Genomic DNA, 27,063 nt, shown 5'->3' with positions numbered 1-27,063 from the left:
AATGAAATGCAAGCAGACACAAGGGGGTGTTTCAGAGGCTTCAAAAACAAGTAAAGGAAAAGAGAGAGAGGGTGGGGGGGGTGGTCACCCTAAGCTCTCTCTCCCCCTGCGTAGGAGAGATGCTCAAATATTGATGACTTTTAATATAGAATCTGACTTCATATTCTTTCTCAGTAAAATTATGACATTCCTGAGCTTTTCTTTGCATTTTGACAGATGCAAAGGTGGAGGAAACAAAGGTAGATCATTCTAATGTTGGTGTATATTGTATTTATGTCTTTTCTGTGTAATTTTAACTGAGATTGTGACGGTTTTTATGTTTGGACCTGTATAGGAGATGAATAAGCTTTCCAAATTTTGTGTGTGAAATATTTTATTGAGCATTACACAGATTGTAAACATTTGATATTGTAGGCTTTTTTCCCCTTTCCTGTCACCTTAGTAGTGCTCTAATGTTGAATGGTATCTGTCTACGGAGGTTCACTGAGTATCCTGAGACCTTCCTTTTATCTGTATGCTCCATGAATTAAATCCAATATTCCTGTGGTTAGCCCCATTTGCTTATTAGCTTTGAATTATTAAATACAAATAAGATAAGCAACCTTTTTTTACCTTTATTTATTCAGGGAAGGTTCACTGAGAGGAAGCCTCTCTTTTGCAGGAACACCCTGATCATATTTACACAGTTACACATGCATACCTGGAAGCTGCCCAGAACAACCACAGTCTACTGAGCAGCTGCTTAACTGTCTTTATAATGAAAGTCTGCCTCAGTATTACGAAAGGTGGTAAACCTAAGAGTGTGTGTGTGTGTGTGTGTGTGTGTGTGTGTGTGTGTGTGTGTGTGTGTGTGTGTGTGTGTGTGTGTGTGTGTGTGTGTGTGCCTGCGTGCGTGCGTGCGTGCGTGCGTGCGTGCATGTGTGTGTGCATGCGTGTGTGGCCATGTGAGTTGAGAGTGGTCCATTCCGTGATGCATATCTGATCACTGACAGTTATATTCATGAATTTTGATGCATGCATCCCCTTAAAGAAATGGCTTATTTATCACTCAGAGTTCCAGCTGTTTTATCAAATTTGTAATTGGCCTCTTCTTAGGAGTCTTGTTGATTGACATGAGCACACATTTAAAGAGCCAAAATCTCCCACCAGAAGTCTGGCATTTATACCTCCTGACATGGCTCACTTTGAAGGGTCTGCAGTGTAGATGATATTTCTGCCTCAGATGAACATCTGTCATTACAGTTGGAATGCATTCAAGCCTGTAGTCATATTGTAAAAGGGGCATTAGGTTCGAAGAAGGAAAGCAGTAATTACCTTAGATGTGGTCAAAACTAATTCGAATTGGCACAATTGTTAGTCCAAGACAAGCTGGCCAATTAAAATACTGAATTCTAATGCCTCCATGTGTAAGCAGGGAGCCCAGAAACCAGCCTGCAGGTGCGAGCCACAGCAACTCATTAAGTTTCTGTTTCTCAAATCTGATCTGAGTCTTTCTCCTTTCACACGTCAAACCTTTTTATTAAAATCCCTCTGTTAATTAATTTGATTTGACTTGATAATCTCTGGATAAAAACTATAATCTCTTGACACAGCTCCTTCCTCAGAACATAAAAGATTCTCCATACGCTTCAAACCCCATTTTACCTGAAACATTTTATTGCAGCAGTAACTGTCAGTCACAGGGACGCAGCTGTAGCCTGAAGGGTAGAGAGGAAAGCTGCTGACCGGAAACTTACTGGTTCAACTGCATGTACCAGCTGCTTGTGCCAGGCATTTTTCAAGTCTGAATCTGCGTAAGATGAAATGTGATGTGACACTGCAAACTTGTAATGGGCTTTTTAAGAGCATAACCGGTACATGCTTGTTGAAATTGTGCCCTAAGTAGGCAGAGGTTCAATTGAAATGTAAGTGAATTTTTCTGAATAGCCACCCGCAGGAATATAGACTTCCTTTCTCTATGGTAAAACCTCAGGCCACCTGAGCACATTGACAGTTCAACAGTAACTTAACTCCTATTTACTCTGTCATTACTGTGTTGCAGGCAGCTGTATATAGCTGCTCAGTTTTATTTTCTCCACTACTGCACACACGTTGTACCTGAGACATTGCGTGGGTCTCCCCTGACTGCTGCCAGGCACTATTACCTGATGAGTTAGGTAATCTGACTGATGGCTTGTGATAGCTCTGAGAAACATGCAATTCCTCAAATAGACCATTTCTGTCTCCCAATTTTACTTTAATATTTCCAAAATGCCTCTGAAGGCATTGGCACAAACGCAACTCCGCATTCTACAATACAGGAGCAAGAAAATCGGAAAAAGCAATACATTAAATGTAGTGACTTGACACATGGAAATAAGCGTTTTTTGTATGAAAATCAAATGGAGATTAGGCTTTGCAGAACAAGCTCAATTTGAATTGTATACAGTGATTTTGGCAAGGTTATTAATGAGGGATACATATAATCAGCAGAGCCCTGCATTGTGTATATATTATGTGTGTGTGTAAGATGCACGTATACATATCCACCTCATTCTCCTAAACCATGTAGAACCTCTGTTAATAGTGATGATAACAGTGTTTATGCCGTCTGTTTGATTCACCAAACTGTCATTTTCTTCTGTCTTTTTAGGATGCTGACTGCTGCTAAAACTCCAATTGACAGGAGATCAAGCTAAGACATCTGACAGCCACTGACTTATCACTCCTCTCTGCACATCACATCTGACCGTTAGTTGACCCTTTCATCAACGCCCAACACTTGTGAAGAAGCTCCCTTGTTGACACACCTCATCAGCCAGGCAGAAGTGGCAGCAATCAAAGACACAATAACTGAATGAGTGCTAACCATTGCCTGGAGCTGCTCAAACTAAAGTAGCAACATGCTGTCACAGTTCCCAAATGCACCATTGCACCGTTCAAAGCTGCAGTTAATTTAGAAAATTCTCAGCAATATTGTCATTTCTGTGACGAAGCATCAGCTGTAAAGACAAAAAAAGTTCCACAGACACCATACAGAACTAGATCAGAGATGCTTTGGCCCGCATTGTTCACTCTGCAAGCTGTGTGCACCAGTGTGGCACATGCCATGCAACATTACCCGGCGGCCTGGGGACACTATGATGTGTGCAAGTCCCAGATCTATACAGAGGAGGGCCTGACGTGGGACTACATGGCCTGTCAGCCAGAAGCCACCGACATGACAAAGTACCTGCGAGTGGCCCTCGACCCCCCAAATATCACGTGTGGAGATCCGCCAGAAACATACTGCGCTTTGGTGAGTCGAAACCTTGCCTGTCCCGTGATGGAGACAAATGAGGCTGTAGGCAGGATCACACAGCATACTGGGTCAGGGAGAGAGAGCAGTGTATACAAGGCAACATGCTGGAGCAGAGATTAATGTGCACACAGACCTGGTGTGCACGTAAGAATACAAGTTCTAACATGCAGCAGTCACAAGACACACACACACACACAAATTGACACAGACACACATCAATATATGCACAATCATGGAGAAGCAGGTGTAAAGATACAGAAGATGAGCACACGCACTTAAAGGCATCTATGGACTCACACACACAAACCCAATCATATGCACAGGAACAAGTACACATTCACACTGACATGCACAAGCATACAAGCATACAAGTCATAGAGCTCATCTGTCTGGTCTAGCTGAGTTAAATTAAAAGTTTTCCGACACTACTGATGTTGACAAATGTCTTGTGTGTATATATTTTGTAATTTCTATGAAGCCATAGAAGGGACACTTTTATCAATGGGAGAAAAAACTTCATTTCAATCTCTTTGGGCTCCCTTGATATATTTTGTGCTCTCTCGCACAACTCTGCATGCAATTGCAGAACTTTAATGTTATTTTTATTCCTCCTCAAATAATAATATAACATATTTGGTCAAAATATTGTGATACTGGATTTTGCCAACCAGCCCTACATTCATAAGCACACACAGACACAGATACACTTGTCAATATGATTGCACATACACAGTCAAACTACACTCAGAACTGCACACACACACACACACACACACACACACATACACACATACACACATACACACACACACACACGGTAAACAGTGACAAGGTAATTGTACTGGCGCAGTTATTATGCACTGCATGCTAACTGCAGTGTTTAGCGTTGTATTTCATTGGCCCTTATCAACCATTATCAACAGTTCAACCCCAGGTTGCATTTGTTTAGAATCACACTCAAAGTAAGCAGCAAGAGCCCGTAGGCTTTAAAGTGCTTTATTAGAAGTCGTGTGCATGCGTGCCCCCCGAGAGCTCCTGCAAGTAAATATTTACCAATTAAAATGGGCATCTTTAAAAAGAGAGTTTTTATTTTTCTCAGCTCCAGATGGCACTGAGACATTTAATGCCACTGTAGGATGAAAAAGGAGCCGGTCACCAGTCGTGTGTGACGTTCTGTGAAGCTTTATATCAAAACTAACAGTGAAACCTTTATCAGTCCACTAGATTATCCTGAGTACGCAACATTAACACAGAGTATAAAGAGCAAAATAGAGACAAATTGACTGATACTTCATTTCACTACAGTAACTGTTGGTAGTTAAAGATGCTTTGTCACAACTTTGTCCATGTTTTACTTGTCATTTCTTTGGATATATAATATCATATTCAGTATACTGTATAAATATTGCCTTCATTATTTTCACAAGTCCTCACTTTATACTGACTATATATATATTTTTTCTTTTTCTTTGGCAGAATATGCTGCATAGTTATTGTTTCAGAATTAAAATGTTTAATTTAAACATTTGTAGATACTACTACCAGTGTATTTTCAAACTCGATTAATTACCAGTATTATGTTAGTATTGGTATTATTAGCTGTTTATAGCTCAGCTGTTGATGGAGACTGGTCAGTCACTGGTCACTTTTTAGAGAATAATGCTTGCTTACCCATTGCTTGTACTATCCTGTCTGGTTAGTGGCTAGTTACAATGATATAATCAAGAGGTTTTGTTGGAGATTTGTTGAAATTTAAATTATAAGGTTATGGTAACGATACATTGAGTCTACTTTAATGTTCAAAGAGAGCTAACCTGCAGGAGCAGAATGCCACCAAATAATGTGTTTGTCTTCTTGACATTGGTGGATGATGTGATAATCCTGATTGTTCCAGCACTGAAATAATGTCACTCACATTAATACCTGATGCTACACACCCAGTTAGGGGCTGTGGGACTCTTCAGGACTGTGAGTGTTTGTTTCCATCTAAACAAGAGGTGCAATTGTGGACATTTTTAGCCACCCTAGCGGCCTGGCTTTAGGGAAATCGGTTTGTCGCTCGGTCAGTTCGTCATTAGTCAGTCCACCACTTTGGTCCAGACTGAAATATCCCAACAACTATTGGATGGATTGCCATGACATTTTGTAAAGACCTTTATGTTCCCCAGAGTCCTACAGTCATAGGTGATCTGCTGTTTTTCCTCCAGGGCCATTAGAATCGTCAGAGTTTTCAGTTACTGTACCCAGTTATATATATATATATATATATATATATATATATATATATATATATATATATATATATATATATATAGATATATATATATATATCTATATATATATATCTACTAGATGGATTGGGAAAACATTTTGTATAGATATTCATGGTTCCCAGATGATGAATCCCAATGACTTTTGTGATCCTTTTACTTTTCCTCTTGCATTTCCACGACGTAAACTTTGTAATTTTAAGTGAAATGTCTTGATTGGATGGATTGCTATAAAAACAAATGGTACATATGTTTATGCTCCCCTTAGGATGATTTGTAGTAACTGGTGATCCCCTGAATTTCATCTAACGCCATCATCAGGTCAGAATTTCAGTGTGTCCAATACTTTGGTTTATGACCGTATGCCTGCCAAACTAATAGCATTCCCATCAGCCTCAGCCGTAATTTATATTTATTGCTAATTAGCAATTGTTAGCATGGTTATACTGCACTCTTAAATAAGATGGTGAACATGGTAAACATTACCTGTTAAATGATAGCATTGCCATTGTCAGCATGTTACGATATTGATGTTAGCATTAAGCTCTCAATGCTTTGCCTTAATTCAGCCTCAGATTTTTGATTTATTACTATAGATTCTTAGTCTGGTTACATTATTTCTAAGTATGATGTACTTAATTGTTTCAGTTGGTTAGCCAAAATTCTCCCAAGCCTTATCAAATAATTAAATGTGATTTCATGAATCTAAAAAACAAAACAAAAAAAGTTTTAAAATGTTATAGGTAAATTTTAACCAGAGGCGATGAAATACAATTAGTCATGAATGAAAGAACACTTAACTAACGCATTATATAGTTTAATGGTCAACTAAAAAGTCAAATTCCAATCATAAGTAGACAGTTAAATCACCATATTAAATAAATGCACTATTTGTGTTTTAGATATTGATGTAAACACTGCAGGTCAATGAAAACAAAGATTATCGACATATGACATAAAGCCCAGTTCAGACCAAAGATTTGGGAGACAAAACCATTTCAGAACGTCGCAGATAAAAGTTGCAGCGGTCTAAACCGGCTCGTCTCAGCTCAACTCAAGCCAGCTGATGGTTTCGCTGCAACTCAGCTGTTCAAGTCGCAGAGGCTGGTTTTAGAACGTAAAAGACGTAAAGGGATGCTTCAACCTTTTCGATCAGTATTGATTATAAATCAGTCAAGATGACACTGCATGAACTAAGGTGACACTTTTTTTTTGTTTTTTTTTACTATTTATGTTATGTAAGTGATTTTGTATTTATGTGACTGATTGACTGATTGATATAAACTAAACTAAGATAAGAACGTAAGGGCAGTGGCGGCGCCAGAGATGTTCTTTTGCTGGTGCTTTGGGGTTGCTGGACGTTTCAAGTGAGGGTGCTCTGGAATTTTGAGTTTTCCTTGACACAAATAGGCTAATGTTACACACATTCGCGCAGATGCCCACCCACCTCCGCCGCGGTTTACTAAGCGAGCGAACGAGAGAGGTTGATTTAAAGTTGCCGATACAACAGCACCATAGAACTCTGATTAGCCCACCAAACATATTTCAAATACCAGCCAACAAGCCGGGTTCAAACAATCATTACTGCAACTCTCATACAGTGGCTCAGAAGATTAATGCAGCAGGCCAAATACACCACCCATAGCCAAACACACACATAAACACACACGCGCATGTATCCTCGCACAGTTTTCACACTTGCACGTATGGTCAAAATAATGTAGCCATATCTGTAGTGACTAAATATATCTAAATAAGCCACTGACGGCGAACATGTTTTCTGGGCTAAAAATAAACCAGGTCCAGTGCGCTGTATAACTTCAGATTCGGTGATCCATTTATTCACATTTCTGTAAAACACATGTTCACTGTAATGCTCTTCTACGAGACAGAGATAAGAGTAAAGTTCTTGCATGGACCCCTATCAGCTGACTCACCCACTGTGGCCTGGCTGTGCGATCCCCTGGTCTAATGTCATGTACAGCAGGGTGACGTTAAGCATCCTCAGCAGCAATCACAGCCGTGGTCAGATTACCTTCCTCCGGCCGATTTTCTTCATCCCGGTTGGTGACAAATTCACCATATCTCTCAGTCTCATTACAGATTTTGATAAAGGCTCCACACTTTGACGTTTAGGGAGTAAAAAACTATCCATTGCTAGCGTTAGACTGACTTCTCTAATCCTAACAGCTCCAACTATTGAGCTCTTCTTCTTCTTTGTGAATACGTTACTGCGAAAGTAAGGTCAAAAGTTCAATGTGTGCTGCACCGTTTGGCCGAATACGATCACCTGTGTTTTTTAGCCTAAAATAATCGGTTTGTTTTATTAATGTATCCCTTGTGTTGTCCTTTCGGGTCACACTTACTAATTTTGCCGCGTTTTTGTCTCTTCAACAGGTTTTTTTTCAACGTTTTTGTAGTATTTTTTGACATTTTCAACGCTTTTTTTCCACTTCCACCAGTATACACTAACAACAACTTATTACCACTAGTTTTACACTCATTTTGTGGAATTTATGGTCAATACACCACATGTAGCCTATATGAAATTATATCTAACTTTTGAGTTAAAAAAGCAGAAAGTATGATATATTTTGACTAATATTTAAGATCAAAGGAACGTATGTTGATGGATAATCACAGACTGTCAAAGTGAAGTCAGAATAATTCTATAAAATTAAATAAAACTCCAAAAATTCAATACAAGTTGTAAACTGATCCTTACTTTTACTTGTGAAGAGCATTTCATGGAACCTTCCATGTTACTTTTGGGCAATTTGGTTGAAAGAAATCCAAATGTTCTGATATAGAAACTTTGAAAATGGTCAAATTTGACCCAAAGACAACAGGAGGGGTATTTATTCATTTTTCAAATATAAATTATACTATTTACACATTAACGATTTTTTATTTATTTATAAATCAACCACAGCAATTTCTTGGGGGTGCTAAGGGGGTGCTATGGCAATCCTAGGGGTAGCTACAGCACCCCCTAGCCCCTCCCTGGTGCCGTCTATGCGTAAGGGACATCACCTGTTTCAACAGCTAATAGAGAAGCCAGCTGGTAAAATCAGCTACAAACTATAGAAATAAAATGATCCATAATCCATTTTATTTTTATGTTACATACTTACAACAGCTGGTCGAAATGGCAGAGTTTTAGACGGAGCCTCAACAACCACTCGAAAGGACGGTAACGTCATATGGTCGAGCGAGATAGAGAGTGACTGAAGAGAGGGTGCGCCCAGCGGTGTTAGAACAAAGCAGTGAATAAAACGTGTTTTCGCTGATTCATTACTAGAAATGCAACTGTAGCAAGCATCTCAATATCACTAATGTTAGCCACATTCATATTTAGACAAAACGAATGGTATAGCCAGCTGCAAAAAAAAGCCTAAAATGCAGAAGTTAGAACGGAAGTACAAATAGTGGTTGCAATGGAGATGATACACTGTCTCGTCTAGTCACATTGGTGTGAACTGGCAGGTTTTAGAACGCTGCAGACCGGCTGGTTGCAAGAAATTGCAAGTTTCAACTAGTCTCATTGCGAATCTTTGGTCTGAACTGGGCTTAAAAGATCCTGTTCACCTCATGGATAGAATATAGCATTCTACACCGCTTAACATTGTGTACATTCAAGCTGTACCTTGACTTGACTTAAAGGTTTTGTTATGTGATTGTTCAGATGTCCCTACACCTGATTGTCAAGGTGCCAGGATCACCTCTGACATGAATTTGCGGTCATCATTGTCCAGATGATCAAGAACACAGGTTCCTCCTGCACTCGATCAAACGGCGAGTGCATTTGATCTGTTTACGTTCTCAGCTGGCACACAGGCAGACTGACACTGGTGACCTTATCCACCGGTGCTCCCTGAGAATTTGTTGGAGATGAAAGCAGCATGCAAATTAGCTCTTTAAGCCAATCACCAAGTTCCCTGCAGTAAACCTAGTCAAATCACTTTCCCCAGGAGTTGGTTTCCCTAATCACGGATGGTCAAAGAATCCTGGATGGCTCGTCCCCCCTCCCGTCACTCATTCTTGTGCTTATGATTCCCATCTCTGTCGCTCAAAGATGTTTTTTTGTCCAAACTAAGCTCTGCTGAATAAAGTTATGACAGCCTTTGCTCATGAAAAGGGTATTAATCATTCAAGAGTGGATCTTTTATAAGTAAAGGTTTGAGGTTGTTTACTTTTTGGATGAAATGGTAAAGATACCCTTTTGGTTTTGGTTCTAATATTAAGCCTGCTTTCTCTTGAATGTTTAGGACAAGTAATAGAGTCCAAGATAAACGGGACAGGTGTTCTACATCAGGGAATTAGCCCTGTTTTTAAATTTAGCTGCAGACCTTCAGGGGTTCTTCAAAATGTGTTGGTATTAAAGCTGTTCTCCTGTGGTGCACTGTGGCATTGTCACTCACTATCATTCAACACTGGTTTAAGGTATTTTTCAACTCACACACAGTATGCAAACACATACATTGAAATACATGTCATTTAAGAGGAAGGTTGGATTAGTTGCCATTACTTTTCCAAATATGTATATTATTTCTAAGTCATGCATTATGTTGTAAGGAAAAAAAGACATTTTCGATATTCAGCATTTTTATAGATTAATACAAATTATCCAATTAGACCCATTTGAATGGTCATAGGCGAGACAATTATTACAATATTGCACCATATGGGCCCTAATGAACAATAGCTGTTAATGCAGAACGCCAGTTGGACGTCATCTGTCGCTAAAACCTCTCATAATCATTTTGGATATGGTTAACAGACATGAGAGTATTTTTAATTACAGCACTTTTCTCCCTCTCTTAAGTCCAAATCAGGTTTGCTTTGGTGGATTTAATGGCAATTCGCTAACGTGGCAGGCCATTACGTGGACTTCATTTAGAGAGGAGGCTTAATTTTCATGCAATTCAGAGTTAAACTAAATCATTTGTAGTTGCCAAGTAATGGGCATGGACATGCTTATCCACAAAACATAAATAAGCGTTTGGCAGATGGCTGCCACAGGGTCTTAAAATGTTCCCAATCTGAATCTGCTGGGTAAATATATTCTGTTTTGTTAAATAGACCACCCTGTTAAGCATTTCTAACTGAGACTGCCATGGTGGAGAAGTGTTTGGATTAGTACCCTGCTGATTAGAGAACCTTTCACAACCTTTTTTTGGTGGTTTGAAACCTGGCAGGGAAATATCTTGGAGGAAGAAAATGTGAGGCCCTCTTTTCTCCAACAACATCTATAGTGATTGGGCAGTAGATCTAAATGAATGAATGTGAGCTTTGAGTTAGGTGTCAGTTGCCCACATGCTCCACAGTATCTGCAGCCATGCTGATTTATCAGCATCACGTTGGCAATTGTATAAACATTTGTGTGACTGATTCAGTAATGGTGCTTACTCCAGCTATTCTAAGTCTAACTGGGAAGATTCTTATAATTCCTCTGAACTTTATTCAGTTCTCTCAGAATGGATGAAAGGAGTTGCTGCTGCCAGTTCACCACACGGCCCCCTCGGAGGCTTAGGAAGGAAAGACAAGACGAGAGCTCCCACTAAACTGCTCGGAGACCACCACGTTATTGACAGTCAATGCAGCAGATGACGGGAGTCATTGTGAACTTTCAATCTGTGACTTACATGCCCATAAGAATTGATTTAATAGACTTTAGTATGATAAATTGATTACGGACAAGAGAAAGGAAAGTAACCTTTCCTCAACTCTCCTACAAAATATGTTTATATACTACTAACTTGCTTTGCCAGTTACATTGTGGAGGATATGTCATTGCTGCCTGGATTAAGGATTTTTTTTTTTTTATCCGTGAAAGTTCAGGAAGCGAAACTAGAGACAGGAGTTTTTGTCTAGGTTAATCTAGGTTTATTTATCTAAGCTGCTGTAATCATTTGTTTAATATTATAGGCGCAATATACTGTATATCTATACAGTGTGTATATATATATATATATATATATATATATATATATATATATATATATATATATATATATATATATATATATATGTGTGTGTTGGGAAGGATACTTTCAAAACGTATTCCGTTACAGAATACAGAATACATGCCCAAAAATGTAATTTGTAACATATTCAGTTACGTTACTCAATCTGAGTAACGTATTCTGAATACTTGGATTACTTCCACATTGAATTGCTTTTTATAAGTGTAGGAATGCGGCCATCACATACAGCTTACTAAACAGGCCTATTCTGGTGTGTTCTTCTGTTCCAACTGGCTGAATGTGTACCTAAACAAGCAGATAGATTGTTGTATTTGTAGTCCCGAACTGCATACTACAAAAATCTAACCGCAGTCTAAGCTACCATGAGCTAATTTTAGCTAACGTTAGCTAACATGTCAAACGGCGCTAGTCTTTCAACGGCTCTGGGGATAGTAAATCAGCATGTAGGAGAATGTAAAGTCGCACGTCAACTATAAAATAGCAAGGTGACCAGTAAAACTACAGCAGACGACTACCCTTGGCTAATAAAAAAAAACTTACTTTAAGATGCTTCTTCAGGTTGGAGGTGGAGGAATTTGGACGCTGAAAGGAAGTTGGTTGCTGGCAAGCAGAGGTTGCACTGCACAGTTATATTTTGTTCTCCCTTCTCTTTATTTAATGTGAAATGCTGTTTGAATTTCCAAGATAGAAACACATTCCTGCCCTGGCTCTGTTGTGCCGGTTCCAGCTCCATCTCTACCTCTATCACGCAAATAGCTCATTTTTTCGTTTTCATATTGGGACTTCTGGGAAATGCATGGAGTTGCGAGAGTGAATAAACTCATGAAACAGAGAAGTATCGTCATGTAATCCATTGATTTCAACAATGTAACTGTATTCTAAATACCAACTATTTAAATTGTAACTGTAACGGAATACAGTTACTCATAATTTGTATTCTGAATACATAATGCCGGCACATGTATTCCGTTACTCCCCAACACTGTATATATATATATATATATATATATATATATATATATATATATACAGTCATGTGAAAGAATTAGGACACCCATGCAAAAGTTGACTAAAAAGAGGAATAAAAAAAACATCTTTTGGAAATTGACCTTAATGCCTGTATGTATGTAATGTATTTGCTAATGCAAACTAGTTGCATAAAAGCGTGATTTTTAGGCTACAGGGTTGAGTGCCCTAATTATACTAACCCTGACCCTAACCTTAAGTGAGGTTTGATTACTTCTTTATCCAACTAGCCAACTCAACTTATTTTGAACCTATAGATATTGCAAACATCAGTCCATTGTGTACTTATTCACTAATCCCTAAACAGTATAATAGACACTAAGTAGTTTACTCTGTAGTGTAGAGTGAATTGACACCCATAAATTGTCCGTGCAGGAAACATTACTTTTTTCATTCTATTGTGGACTTTTTACGGGCATTATATAGCACATACATTTAATTTCACAGACACTCAAATAATTTGGCAGATAGTTATTTTACATAGTAAATCGGAACAAATTTGTCTGTGATCACAAACTGCCTATTTGATCCCTATACCCTCTACTTAGAGGGAGGGAGGGAGGGAGGGGGGGCAGGGCATTCATTCATTCATCCATTTATTTGTTTGGGGACAGGAAACAGTTGGAGCGTTTAGCTTCCCGTCAACCCCGTGCCCTTGACTCTGTTCTGAACTGGCCCTGCCCAGCACATCATCATCGCACCACTGCGTACCAAGACACCGAGATGACATGCAACATGTCCCCTGACTCCAGGAGAGCAGGGTGTCATGATTTATTCTTTCACTTGCCTGCCACCTCTTTTGTCTCCTGGCTTTTTAATTTATTTTCTGTCAGATGATGATGCATAATATCCATGCCTTATTTGAACATGTGGAGGTTGGATGCTCCATATGAAATGAGCACTTGACAAATAGAGATATGTCGGCATTATTCCCTGGGATCTGTGACAGGTTAATTCTTAGAGGGTTGTAAATACAAACACAGATGAACTATGCATGAAGATACAGTATAAAAGAAAGTGATGGGCATTGTGGTTTGACTAGACAGTCTGTCTGAACAGCTTAACATTTGAATGCATGTTTGCTGTCTGAAATGAGGGCCTATAACCATATGCATTCATTCTTTAAAAACAAAAAATTTAAGTAGACATAATACTTGAAAAGACAGGTTAGAATATTTTTTCGTAGGCGTCAGGACGTCAGGAGCCCAAATGCAGGTTTCCTTTTGTTGCTGTAAACTGAACTTACAATAACATCAGACTGTCTATTACTTATACAATCATTGTCAGATATATACAGTACATTATCTTATTTATTCAAGTTCTCTAATATACATATTATTAATATAATATGTTTTGTAAACAGCTATCATTCTGTGAAACAGATTGCACAGTTCTCATATTCTATTTTACACTCTGCTACTTTCACTGACGTTTGATGAAACCACTGGGTGGCATGGCACAATGTCAAACATTTATGGACTTTAATGTTATGTTTGTCCACTGTGTTTGACATGATGTAGTCAAACTGTGACGTGTGTTTTCACTTAACACAGCTGGGGCTGGGCTAATTTAATTCAAGTGATGCAGAAATATCAGAACACATTTTATTATTATGACATGGTAAAACCAACATAATTGTAGTTGAAGTCTTGTTTCCCCACAGTGTTTAAGACCTGTGGTGCCTCTCCTAATGTCAGAAGAAATTTTAAATTTTTTAGAAAATCCATCATTATTTTTTTTTTAAAAAAGCTTTAAAGTGCCCATATAATGAAAAAAACACTTTTTCTGGGATTTGGGGTGTTCTTTTGTGTCTCTGGTGCTTCCACACGCATACAAACTTTGAAAAAAATCCATCCATGCTGTTTTGAGTGAGATACAGTTTCTGAATGTGTCCTGCCTTCAGTCTCTGGGTGAGCTGTTCAAAATCAGCACGGCTTGTGACGTCACAAGTTGTGCCGATTGGTGGCTAACCGCAACCGTTAGCTCGTAGCATGCTACCTCGTTCTCAATAGCAAAGCACTGCTACAACACACACAAGTTCACCATAATCTACAAAAGAACTACTTACATGTGCGCCCTCATTTAGAAGTCTCCCGGCTAATCCTGCCTTGTAACTGACCGAAGTAGGAGAAACAGCCTTTCTTTTACTGTCTATGGAGCTAGCTAGCTGACTTGATCTACATCTGAGCTACTGCGCATGTGCGAGTGCAATCAAAGATAGTACAGAAGAAGAAGAAGAAAAGAGGTCTCACTCTGTAGCTAAAACAGAGACCAGGTGAAAAGAGGATCTGCAGCAGTGAGAGAGAGCAACACAAATATGGTGTTTTTTGAAAATTAAACCATGTAAACCTATTCTAGTACAACCTTAAAATACAATTATGAACCTGAAAATGAGCATAATATGGGCGCTTTAAGGAAAGCGAGCAGTACCACTCCAAAGCAAAGTATTTATATTTAGAGTTAGGTTATTGTTTAAACAGTCAAGAAACGACATTGATAACCACATTGCTAACAAGCTGATGCAACAGGATGTGTCAGATTCAGCTCAGCAGGTGATTGATTGATCGATCACATTGTACTTTCACGTCGCTTCGTTTAATAAGCCCTATCAGTCACAATTAGGTAATGATGTGTGAGAAAGAAAATCACAACTGCACTTTTGGGCTGAAGTTAGTTGATAATCAGCTTTTGGACACGTTTTACCCTATGCATCGAGTTCAATGTAGCTATTGACCAGCTGGACTTGTATCAATGGCTGCAATCAGACTGACACTTCCATTGGGTGTGAAGGTCAAGCTATGAAAAAAAACATGGCATGTTGTGAATATTGTATATCTAATTTGTACCTGATTAAAAACTTTGTACTCAGAAATTGTTTCATAAATAAACAAACACAGTGTGCTCATTTCACCAAACCACACAGTGTGGGATTGCTCATACCAAAGTAAAGGTCATATAGTATTAGTTGTGAGACTAGCCTTCTAGATTAAATCATACAATGCCAAAACTGGAACCCTCTTTGTGTGATTTGGACAGTTGTATTTCTACACGTTTGCCAATTGTAGTTTTAATTTTACATGTGAAAATCAGCCAACTAAAAGTGAATTGACTGCATCGCTACTTCTTATTCTAGATCAATGGACATAAGGGATTCAATATTTTCTATTCCCTTTAGGTTTGAATTTTAAAGCACAATGACAAAGACAAATCTCATTAGCATTTACTTCTATGGCACCCAAATTGCAGGAGATTAGATAGTATTTTGAAATGATTTAAAGGAAATCCTTTCACCTCACTATGACTCAGCTTCCTTGCTTCCAGTAGTCCAGAAACATTTAAATAATTTGCTGTAGACTCACATGCCAAATCATCTTTTCCACTTGCCTGGCAAAGGCATACTGTAATACAAGTATGAAAGTTTCATAGTTGAATTACCGTATTTGTCTTACACCTCAACAATTTCTTATATCAGCATGTGTGGTGCCTGTCAGTACCAATGAGACAGCAGTTCTCAGAGCGACAGTAATTCAGAGCTTTGAATGAAGTACTTTCCTAGTGATGACGTTGTTGTGGCGATCCGTGGGCCTCAGCTAGCTTGATATTGACTCATCCCCCCTCAGAGAGCTTCCTGTTCCTCCTGTTTTGCCATGTCCATCTCAGCTCTACCTTTTCAATAAAGAAATAACAGGGTAACAGGACTGTCCACACTGTAATTTTGAAAAATAAAAAGAATCCCTTCACCATTAAATTGAATTATTTGCGCTATCCCAGCTTTCAGTGCTTGTACACACATTCAGCATCTTTTTATGTCTGACAAGCTGAATGGGATTCCTGTAAAAGATACAATAATTTAATTACTCCAAAGCTATTTGGCAGGCTTGCTCTCTGTTGCTGCCCAAAAAAACTCAACTTGGCTCACCCATCTGCCAATGGTTTTTTTTTTCTTTCTTAGCAGTGAAGTGCATGTGAATGTGAAGGACTTCCCCTCCCTCAGGACAGTCTATAATTTTGGCCAGACTGGGAAGTGTCAAGCAATCAAGCATTTATCTCATGGGAGAGGAACTCTTTAAAAGCTTTAACCTCAAAAGTCTGTGTTACAAGACAGCCTTTTTAAAAAGGCCACACTTGCCTTTTTAACATGGAAACACAGCAGATAACCTATTCCTGAATGTAATAGAATAGCTAGAATGTGATATCCATTAGGATATTGTAGGATAACACAAATGTGTAGTGTCTCTTGCAGTGGCTTAATGTTGCGTAGTGAAATTTCAGTCGAAGGATACATTCTAAATGTTTGGTGATGTGCTAAAAACTCATTCAAAATCACACTGACATATCCGGTAATGCAAATAACTACAGTAGAAATCCAGCCTTGGAACATGTTGTGTGGTTTACTTTATAAATCTAGGTAAGGATTCTAGTTTTTTTATATTTAAATTTGTCTAATATTGTTTCTAATATAACGTTTCTGTTTTAAGCAGTTGAACACCATTTAACAAACACCAGGTTAAAGGTCACAACTCAAGAAATGCAGCTAGTTCAGACATGTCTGTTGGAAAAATGTTTCTAGTATGTATGAAACACATTTTTATGACATAACTACCCTAGTTTTTTGTTTGTATCTATCACTGTTAAACTTTCTTGAAATCAATTCATTTTCATAGATAAATGTCTTTAGACAGAACCAAGTTAGCTCTTCCTCACTGTTTCCAGTCTTTATGCCAAGCTAGGCTAAATACATCTAAGCTGCAGCTCTATACTTAACACATAGACATGACATTGATATTGATATTCTCATCTAACTCTTGGAAAGAAAGCAAATAAGCGTATTTCCCAAAATGTTGAACTACACCTTACAGCTGTTAATACGTGCAGCACATTAACTTTGCATTGTGTTCCCTCTAACATCCCCTAGATAAGGTCAAGCATCACACAGCAGAATTTTTTTGTAATTTTGTTTGCGAGAAATCATGAATTGAGTCGAAGAGGTAAGACTTGAAAGAGAGAAATAATGGTGAGATGAGAGGCAACTGTTGCGACCCACCACCCCTTAGGAAACCCAGCCATCATGTTGTCAGGCCATATCGATCTCTGAGGAAGAGTGAAAGACACTGTGCTGTAGAGAGGGAGAGGTAAGGATAAAAGTGCAGAAGGGAAAAATGTCCATTTCCAAAAGTGGCTGATGCGATTTTATCATGCTCAGTGAAAGGGCTGACATTTCAGTAATGCTTTATTCGTCTCGTTGGCATTTCAAATTAATAAAAGCCTCTAATAACTATGCAGATTGAAAAGAGGGAGGATGAGTTGACACACAATGAGCTAACACACTGATGAACAATGCAGCAATTTCACTCTCGCTGTCTCTTGTTTTTCCTTTCGCTCTCTCAATTTCATCCCAGTTTCTATCAATTTCTCTGCGATGACCCCTGCATCTCATTGTAAAAGGCTCAGAACTGAGTTTGTCTCCTCTGATTTTCTTCCCAATGAGAGAGCACTCAGAATCCCTCTGCGCTTTTTAAAGCTGCTTATATGAAACCAGCAAGAGTCAAAATCAATAATGCAATGATTTTAGAATATCAGTGTATTGTTAGGGTGGAGGTATTCTGGGGTAACAAATGGATTACACTTTCATTTTCATTTTGTTTTAAATTGTATCACACTATAAGGCCGAATAGGAGTGAAATAGAGTAGATCACGAAATGTGGGTTTGTGTGAACAATTCTGGGTTACATAGTAAATTGTTACTTATGTGATAAATGACAATCAAGATTTAGAACACACAGAAGTCTGGTAGCTTAGCAAAGGACAGCTAACCTTGCAATTATCAGTTTAGTCACTCGTGGAGACAATGGTAATTTTATATGGTGCTTTCGTCCGGGATTAAAATAGTTTGAAACACTGACACACAAATTAGGAGCGATGACCAATTGCAAATCATCTTGATGGTGCTTAAAGGTGTTCAGCATTTTATATTTACATTAAAAACTTAAATTTTCTTTCTTCACAACAAGAGTCATACGAGAGGATTGTTACAACGATGCCTGTGCATCAAGTATGGAGCCAGAGCTTGATGGGGTGATTACCTTAGTTTAGCTAAACACTAAAAGCGGGAAAACAGCTAGCATAGCTCTCACTATATGCCTACCAGCTAGCCTGGTTGACACCAGACCCACTCTCAGTTATAACTGAGAGAGGGTCTGGGCAAGCTTCATTCACATCCCAACGGACGCTGCTCAAATGCCTCTGGCTGCAATTGGATAGTCCGTCAACCAATCAGACCAACGATCCAGGTGACGCAGTTGCGCTTCAGTGCGGTGGCCGTCATGTTGAATGTAAACAAAAAACTGCTTGCCATCGCTGCGCTATCGTCATCGTGTAAAGCCCGCCTCAACGGTTGTGATTGGTGCCTCGATTTGAAAAAATTGGAAATGGGCTTGAATGGGCTCTTGGCCAGACTGACTTGCAGAGCAAATCTCAAATTTTCCGGAAGTTCGTCAGGGTTTTCCCATGCTATCTACCAGCAGCTCATTAGCTCATTAACATGTATATATGGTCATGCACAAACCATAATGTAAACAATAGTTCTAAAGGAAGTTACATTGTTAGACAACATTCTCAAAGACTGTGCAGTGTGATAAAATTTAAAAAAAACTTTACATTTGTTATACGTTTTATAACATGAATCTTGTCAAATGGGTTTTATCCAAAGATAAAGACTGCCACTGAATGTGAATGCCATACTCTATCTCTACAGGATCAGAAGAGATGCTTGTAAAACTCATCTGATGTGTTTAATTTCAACACAAATATCTGCACTTGTTAAGTATTCCCTCTAAAGTATCTTGACAAGAGATATATCAATTCTTACCATACAAGCAGGCAGTGTTTCATCCAAAAGCTAATTTGGAATACAGAGCACCGCAAAGAGAGGGAAAGATCCAGCAAAGAGACTAAACACCCTCTCATTATAGCAATGTTAAAGCTTTTTATTGAATCCTGACATCAGAGGGAATCTAATCCCACAAACAACCAAGCTCACACATGCAGAATCATGTAGCCACGCACACACTAATACATAGGAAGATACAGGAATGCTCATACAGATAAAAAAAATACACACAAAACAACAAATACATATGTACTAATTACTTAGCTTCACTTCTCCGTATGTAGACAGAGATTTTCACACATGCACGCAAATGCACACACATGAAAGCCCACCACCATCCCCCATGATAATAAATAAGGCTGTGTTAAATGTACCCCAGTGGGACTCTACCACATGGGACAGATAATGAGGCCAGGTGTTAATTAATGTGGAGTGCGTTTCCCCTCGTCTACTGGCGCCCCGTGAATTCCAATCAAGGCTGGATTGCGGCGCAGTTTATTTGCCAAGCAGTGTACTTCAAAAGCCCAGACTGGCTGTACTGCAGTTCTCAAAGGGACTGCTTTGGCAAGGGCTATGATCCAAAGGGCGGAGTGCTTGGCATGTGACAAATCGAAACATGAGCACCAGGAGAAGTTTGTGTTTTTGTTTTGATCAGACAATGGCACCATTACAGCCATCATCTCTGCACCCTCTGATGTGCTGTTTACTGAACCACCTGATGCATATATATTCATTGTGTTGTTGGCTGTGTGCAGCCTCACACATGACACTTGGAGGAACTTGGGCCCCATTTCAGGAAGGAGGTTTAACAAACTCTGAATCTAAACCTGATGTCTGAGTTGATTTACCCTGAGATGGGAAACTCTGAGTTTTCGATTTCAGAACAGCTGATATGAGTTGGTTCAATCAACTCAGAGTAGGTTCACACGCGTGCGCCACCACAATAAAAAAGCAGCATGAATGGAGCGATGATACATACGATTCACCATGGTAACAACCACAAATAAACAATTCGGCGGAAATACTCATGCGCACATACAGCGAGTTAAAAAAACAACACAGCAGCTGCTGCAAAGAGAGAGAATTTGCATGGGAGAAAAGTGCTGCTAGAGTAAATGCGTATATTCCAATATAGTGTATATCATATTTAATCATAAGTAGGCTATAGCCTAATATTACTGGTGAAATTATATCAAACCTATAATCAATTTCATTTAGGTGCAATACTGCAGGCGAAAAAGCACTACACCTACTAATCCCACTCAGCAGCACCATCATTAACAGAATTATAATTCATAATCTTTTATTTCAAAGGGTTTACCTCATTCACCTGCAATCATGTGGAACATATTTTTAATGGCTCTTACTGGTTTGTGTCCAGGGAACACTACAAAAACATTTAAAACACGTTTCAGAGCGAGTCACAGTCTTCTGACGGCGCTTTGCTACAGTGGCTTTACTAAAATGCTCCGCATCACCAATGTTGTAAAGAAAACTGCCGTTTTCAAAAAAAAATTATGTGACACAAATAATCTGCTGGGATGTAGAGCATGCCCAAGATGGGTGACGTTAGTGATATAAGGACGGATAAGGTTATGCAGCCTAGGGTGCATAACAGACTGGGAAGAAAAACGATACCGCTCAAATAGTAAGTTATCTGAAAATTAAAATGTCGGGGCTTCAGTATCATCTCCCGACATATAACACCCTGCGAAGTAAAGCAGAAGTAATACAGCTTCTTCATCAACGGGATCGTCGACAAAAGGAAATGTCTTGTTTTAATAAATAAAAAGTTTTATAGTCTGCCTAACATGGTTAATAAACCAACACTGTTTTTTTATTCATGCAGATAACAAACTTTGCTAAGATGCGCCTGATACAGACTGAATGAATGAGGAAATGAAAGAGCGCTGTGTCAGAGAGAGGAGACTGAGAGAAACTCGAGGTTTATTGAAGAAAACCTGCTCCCGACCAGGTTAGGTTCACAGGCTCAGTTACCATAGTAACTGACTCTGAGGTTAAGTTACCTCTCTTTCTGAAACAGAAAACCCAGAGTTTCCCTCATCTCAGGGTTAACAAACTCAGAGTTTTCACTAAACCTGCTTTCTGAAATGGGGCCCTGATTTGTCATTTCAACTTTTACCTACAAATCAAAACCCTAGCAATAATGGTATTGTGATCTTTCTCTACAGGAAAGAGCAGCTTGTCCCTCCCTCATTAATACCATTAAGGTGCCCTTGAGCAAGGCCCTTAACCCCAACCACTCCAGTGGAGCTGCTCAGTGGCCAGCAGATCAGACTATGAGAGTTGTGCTAGGCAGCTTCCAGATGTGAATGTGTGCAACTGTGTGAATGTGATCAGGGCGTTCCTGCAAAAGAGAGGCTGCCTCTCAGTGAACTCCCCTGAATAAATAAAGGTTAAATAAAAAAAATATATATACTAGAAAATAAAAGTCAAGATAAACTAATCTCTATAGCACCAACTTTGACCATTCTTCTTGATTAATGTGAAACATCATCACAGGTTAATGCCATTTATGAGCAGTTGAACAGTTTTTCCTTCTCTGATTGTTTAAATTGTTCGAGGCCTAAAGAGTTTAATGTATCAAATATCTCACAAAAAAAGTCCTTCTTGTGACCCTTCAAAATTATCCTAGGACCCCTAGGTTGGCCATCACTGGATTACAATACTCAATAAAGTTTGGACTAATTGATTTTCATTCTATACAAAATTGAATGTAAGCCAATGGTTGGCTAGTAGAATAGTCCTTTTGTGCTGTACATGCATGATATTGAATGGCGATTATCTGTTGTCAGGTCTCAGACGTTCATAACCCTCTAACCGCAGATGTGATATGATGGTGCACTCACGGGTCAGATGAGCAATCCTCCTGTCCTTCATTCTTCTGAAGGTCAGAAGAATGAAATGCCTGGATCTGTTGTGAGCCACTGCTGGCCCTGACTGCAGGTCATTAAAGCTCTATTGAGTTTCTGCCAAAACTCTGACTCTCCCAATATCTCACCATGGCTCATCTGAGCTGTCTCTTCCGTCAGGGCTTATACCAAGCCCTGAAAGGATCAACACTCAGTCCCTGTGTTTGCCGTACACTTGAGCATTCCCTCTTCAAAAAAAACCCCCCACTGAGATCTACCTTGATATCATCCTTTTTAGCTTGGCTTCTGTGTATCGCCACAAACATATCATCCTCAGTTATATTGAAGTTCCATGTGAGTGCAGGGCATAGAGAGCTTGCCCTTTTGCACTGATTGAAAGTTGAGATTTTATTGTGGTCTTAAAATCAGCACCTTGTGATTTTGCCAAGTGGTGCTTGAGCTCAAATAAACGCCATTTTTGTTGATGTGGCTCAACTTCCTAAACACTGAATCATAGACAAGTGATATCGCCAAGCTGTCATTTGTCAAATTCTGCTCCTCTGGTGAACCCCATGAATAAGGGCCAGCGACAGGTCCGCAGGTGGCATGCGACAGGTTAGGAGGTGTAAAGCCGAGTGGGATGATGTGCTGATTAATCCAGCAACACCTCGGGCCCAGTGGGAGAGACTTCTCTCGCAGCCACAGAGGCTCTGTAGTGAGGAAGTTACAGAAGAGGACTCAATAACAAACCAGGAAAGTACACACAGGTCACAGACTCATTATTGTTATATTACTGTATGTTTCACATTGTAGCTTTACCTCAAATGGTGCACCGTAAAGGTAGGTGAAGTCTAGTTCCTTTTTGAAATTTAAAGGGAATTTCAGGTTTAGTACAATTTTTATTTTCGTAGTAGTTCGAAATTAATTAGGTTAATTCCTGAAATTGGGGAATGCAATGCTACAACAAAATCAAGGGACCAAGAAGTCAGATGATCATATACTGTAGGTTTTTAAGACAAAATGAAAGTAAATTAAAAAATAATTACCCAAACTGTCTATTGTAAACACAAGTCACAGTTAACAGACTGACTTTCAACTTTGAAATATGAAATGACTTGAGTTCCGTTGCCTTTAGCGAGTGTTATCACATTCAGCTACATCTCCAGATGAAGTGGTTTAGATAATCTGGATAAACTGTTTGCTTGTTTTCAACTTTTCTGATCGTCTGACCGCTTGTGTTTATTGCCCACTTGAAAGAGAATAATAGAGGATAAAGAGGGAGAGAGGGTGGATGTACATTCACTCATCTCCATTATTATCATCCTCAACTTCAGATTCCTAAAAAACACCTCTGCATTGGAAGGGCCCTGCTATTACTTCTAATCTTAAACAAGCATCTCACCTATCTATACAGTATTTATTGCATGTATTCATGCATATACAGTATCAATGTAGGTGTAATTATGTGTATGTGCTGTTTTTATGTAGGTGGGATGGTTGGTGGAAACTCGCAAATACAGAACTAATAAAAATTAAATGAGTATTTATTGGATTGACCCTCAATTTGAAGTTATAATTGCTGACAAACTGTGTTAAATATTATCATTATTATACCCTTCCAGTGATGTGGATTCTGACTGAATTGCTTTTCAATTTATGTACTGAGAGAACTCTTTATATGCCGTGGGCTTCTGATTATACCCAAAATAAATTTCCCCCAGGACTGTTTGGTTACTGAGTTACTGATAACACAATATTTCTATTCTATTTTTTTTCCTGAAAAGGGTTGCATCAGTCAAAAAAGTCAAGCCAAATTAATTTAAAAAGCATTTACTAAGCAAAAAGTGTCACAGGGTGATTTATAGAGAAACAAAGCAGTGAGCCCATATCAAATTTTAAAATGTCACAATGGTGAAATAACAAGCTCGGCTTAAAGGAGATGGCTAGAATTGAATTCAATCTGTGATCTGAGCTTCAAGTCCAGAAATCTGTCAACTAAACTGATTGGTTGGATTGCCTGCACCCATCCTTCAACTGGAGCTGTCATTGGCCAGAGAATTGATCATTTATCACATCAACAAGAGGTTACGCTTTGTCAGTCTCACAGGCTATATGTCCCTCATTTGAACATCTTCCTCACATCACATCATTGTGTGTCTGTGTTAGTGTGTTAAGTGTTTGCATGGAGTTTTGTATAATGTGTGTATTTGCACTGCAATTGCATTGCATTTGTCTTAGATGTTTTCTGAGTGGGTCTTGTCAGTATAGTCCATTTAGGAGAGAAAACTAGCCTGACAAGCCAGACCCACATCAAGATGTTGGGTCTGGGAACTCACCATTGGCAGGGCTCAATCCGAGGGGCGGATAAACGGTTGTCTTTCAAATTCCCTCTGCACGCAATAGGATAGCGCTACAACCAACCAGAGCAACGAAGAAGGTATCCGGTCGGCAAAACTCCTGAATGACTTCAGTGCCGTTCTTTGTTCTTTTCTCAAAGACAAGCTTAAAGGAGAATTCCAGCCAATTTTTACGTTAATCTTGATCGCTATAGCTATGCGAGTACTTTCGATAGAAAAAAACCCGACCTGGATCGGTCCTAGCAAACTGGAGTTGCTGCAGCTACGTGTACAAGCGTCCACTGAGCTAAAACAGCAGTTGTCGGGGCAAGTTTTAGAGTACCTTTGTGCCTCTTAACAGACACAAAATGCAATTAATATGTCTGTGCCACATGAACAGGGCCCTTACATGACAACAAGATGCGTTTTCAACTCAGACATTGTTTAAATTCACCTACCCTATCTTGATCCTGCCAGTGGGTAGCTTGGCCTGTTAGCTGCTAGCTGCTAGCTGTTAGCTGCTATCTGTCGTCCGTGATAAATGTGTTCAGCCAGGCTTTTGTGAAAATCATTACGCAGCAGTTCCGTGTGTATTTGTAGCTCATCCATTTTGTGTGTGATCGATCTGGTGTTGGTGAGTAGGAGGCTTGGCAGTGTCGATCTGGTTGGTAGTTCCCTTAGCCGGGCAAGCGGCCTTTGTCCCCGCCTTCCGCAGCGGACAAAAATCCCCCGAGCCCCGGGGGTCTGGTGGATGTCCTCCAGAGAACAGATCATGCCTTCACGGCGACATTTTTTTGTTTATTTCCCCCTCAAAAAAAGGTAGGGCTAATTGAGCCCTGTAGTGGTTATGACCATATCAGTGACTATGTAACTACATGGAAACGGGATAAACAATGTCTGTGGCTTGCACAGTAATAGCGTTACTGAAGCCTAGCTGTAGCCTCGCACTGTCTCCTGGGAATAGAGTTGTAGCAGGAAAAGGTAAAGAGTAGTGTGCAGATCGGAGCGTAGTGTGTGAAGAGTGAAGAGCGGAGTTGTTCACAAGGGAAGAAGCTTGGAGTAACGTAACTATGGAGAATATAGCAGACATACAACACACGGAAGAGCCTTTTGAGTTTGATGGTCGTCCGAACCTGATTATACAGACAAAGAACTAGCCTCACAAGAGTTGGAAAGAACCAGACAGACAGAGCAACAGGTAGATGAAGCAGCTGCCAAGCGTGAGCTACAGCTAGCCTGTAGCCAGTAACGCTATTACTGTGCAAGCCACAGACATAATTTATCCCGTTTCCATGTAGTTACATAGTCACTGATATAGTCATAACCACTACAGTGCTCAATTACCTATTTTTGAGGGGGAAATGAACTACAATTTTTCGTCGTGAAGGCATGATCTGTTCTCTGGAGGACATCCACCAGACCACTGGGTGCTCAGGGGATTTTTGTCTGCTGCAGAAGGCGGGGATGAAGGCTGCTTGCCCGGCTAAGGGAACTACCACCCAGATCGACACTGACAAGCCTCCGACTCATCAACCAAATCGATCACAAAATGGATGAGCTACAAATACACACAGAACTGCTGTGTGATGATTTGATGAAAGCCTGGCTGAACACACTTATCACGGACGGTAGTTACCAGTTACCAGCTAACAGCTAGCAGCTAGCAGCTAGCAGCTAACAGGCCAAGCTACCCAAGGCTGGGTAGGTGAATTCAAACAATGTCTGAGTTGAAAACGCATCTTGTTGTCACGTTAGGGCCCTGTTCATGTTGCACAGATATATTAATTGCATTTTGTGTCTGTTAAGAGGCACAAAGGCACTCTAAAACTTGCCCCGAAAACTGCCGTTTTAGCTCAGTGGACCCTCAAGAGGTAGCTGCAGCAACTCCAGTTTGCTTGCTCCAGAGTCGCAGCCAAAGCCGATTCAAAAGACCGCTGTTCGCCAGCAGCAGCAGCCATCTTCTTTGTTTTCAAGTAGAATGGAATTCACGCGGAACCGTCCTAACTCTGCCATCATTATGTTAAGCCCGCCCACCGACTCTATACACAATGTGCTTGGCCCGACTGGAGTTTGGCTTTTCCAGCTCGTAAGCCAACGAAGAGTTGCTAGACCCCCTGGCTGCAAATTACATTTGCTGCCGCTAGGGTGCGTCTAGATTTCTAGGCTGTACTTTTAGTACATTTTTGTGTCAATATTTCAAAGAGTTTAAGATATAATCGGTTTGCGCTGTGTTGTGCTGTGTTGTTTGATCTGTCACTGTTCATTGATTCCTATAATAGAAACTTTAAATTATTTATTGTTATTATTATATTCCATTGACGATGCCATTTGAATGCACATTATTAGCTCAAGTCCCTGTCTCTCTCTCTCTCTCTCTCTCTCTCTCTCTCTCTCTCTCTCTC

At 39.6% G+C, this 27,063-nt stretch overlaps 1 protein-coding gene across 1 annotated transcript in view; it reads left to right on the top strand.

Annotated features, from left to right (window-relative positions):
• The first annotated feature begins 3,016 nt into the window (after window positions 1-3,016).
• The window catches only part of LOC144526432 (netrin-G1-like), a 64,326-nt gene continuing 40,279 nt past the window's right edge, over window positions 3,017-27,063 (top strand). Inside the window, exon 1 of the mRNA XM_078263910.1 lies at window positions 3,017-3,277. Coding sequence (XP_078120036.1) covers window positions 3,032-3,277 — 246 coding nt within the window. The 5' untranslated portion in view covers window positions 3,017-3,031. The remainder of the gene's footprint in view (window positions 3,278-27,063) is intronic.

Source organism: Sander vitreus, chromosome 12 (assembly GCF_031162955.1).
Source record: "Sander vitreus isolate 19-12246 chromosome 12, sanVit1, whole genome shotgun sequence".
Taxonomy (NCBI): domain Eukaryota; kingdom Metazoa; phylum Chordata; class Actinopteri; order Perciformes; family Percidae; genus Sander; species Sander vitreus.
The sequence above is the reverse complement of the archived record's forward strand: the minus strand, read 5'-3'. Positions and strand labels throughout refer to the sequence as shown.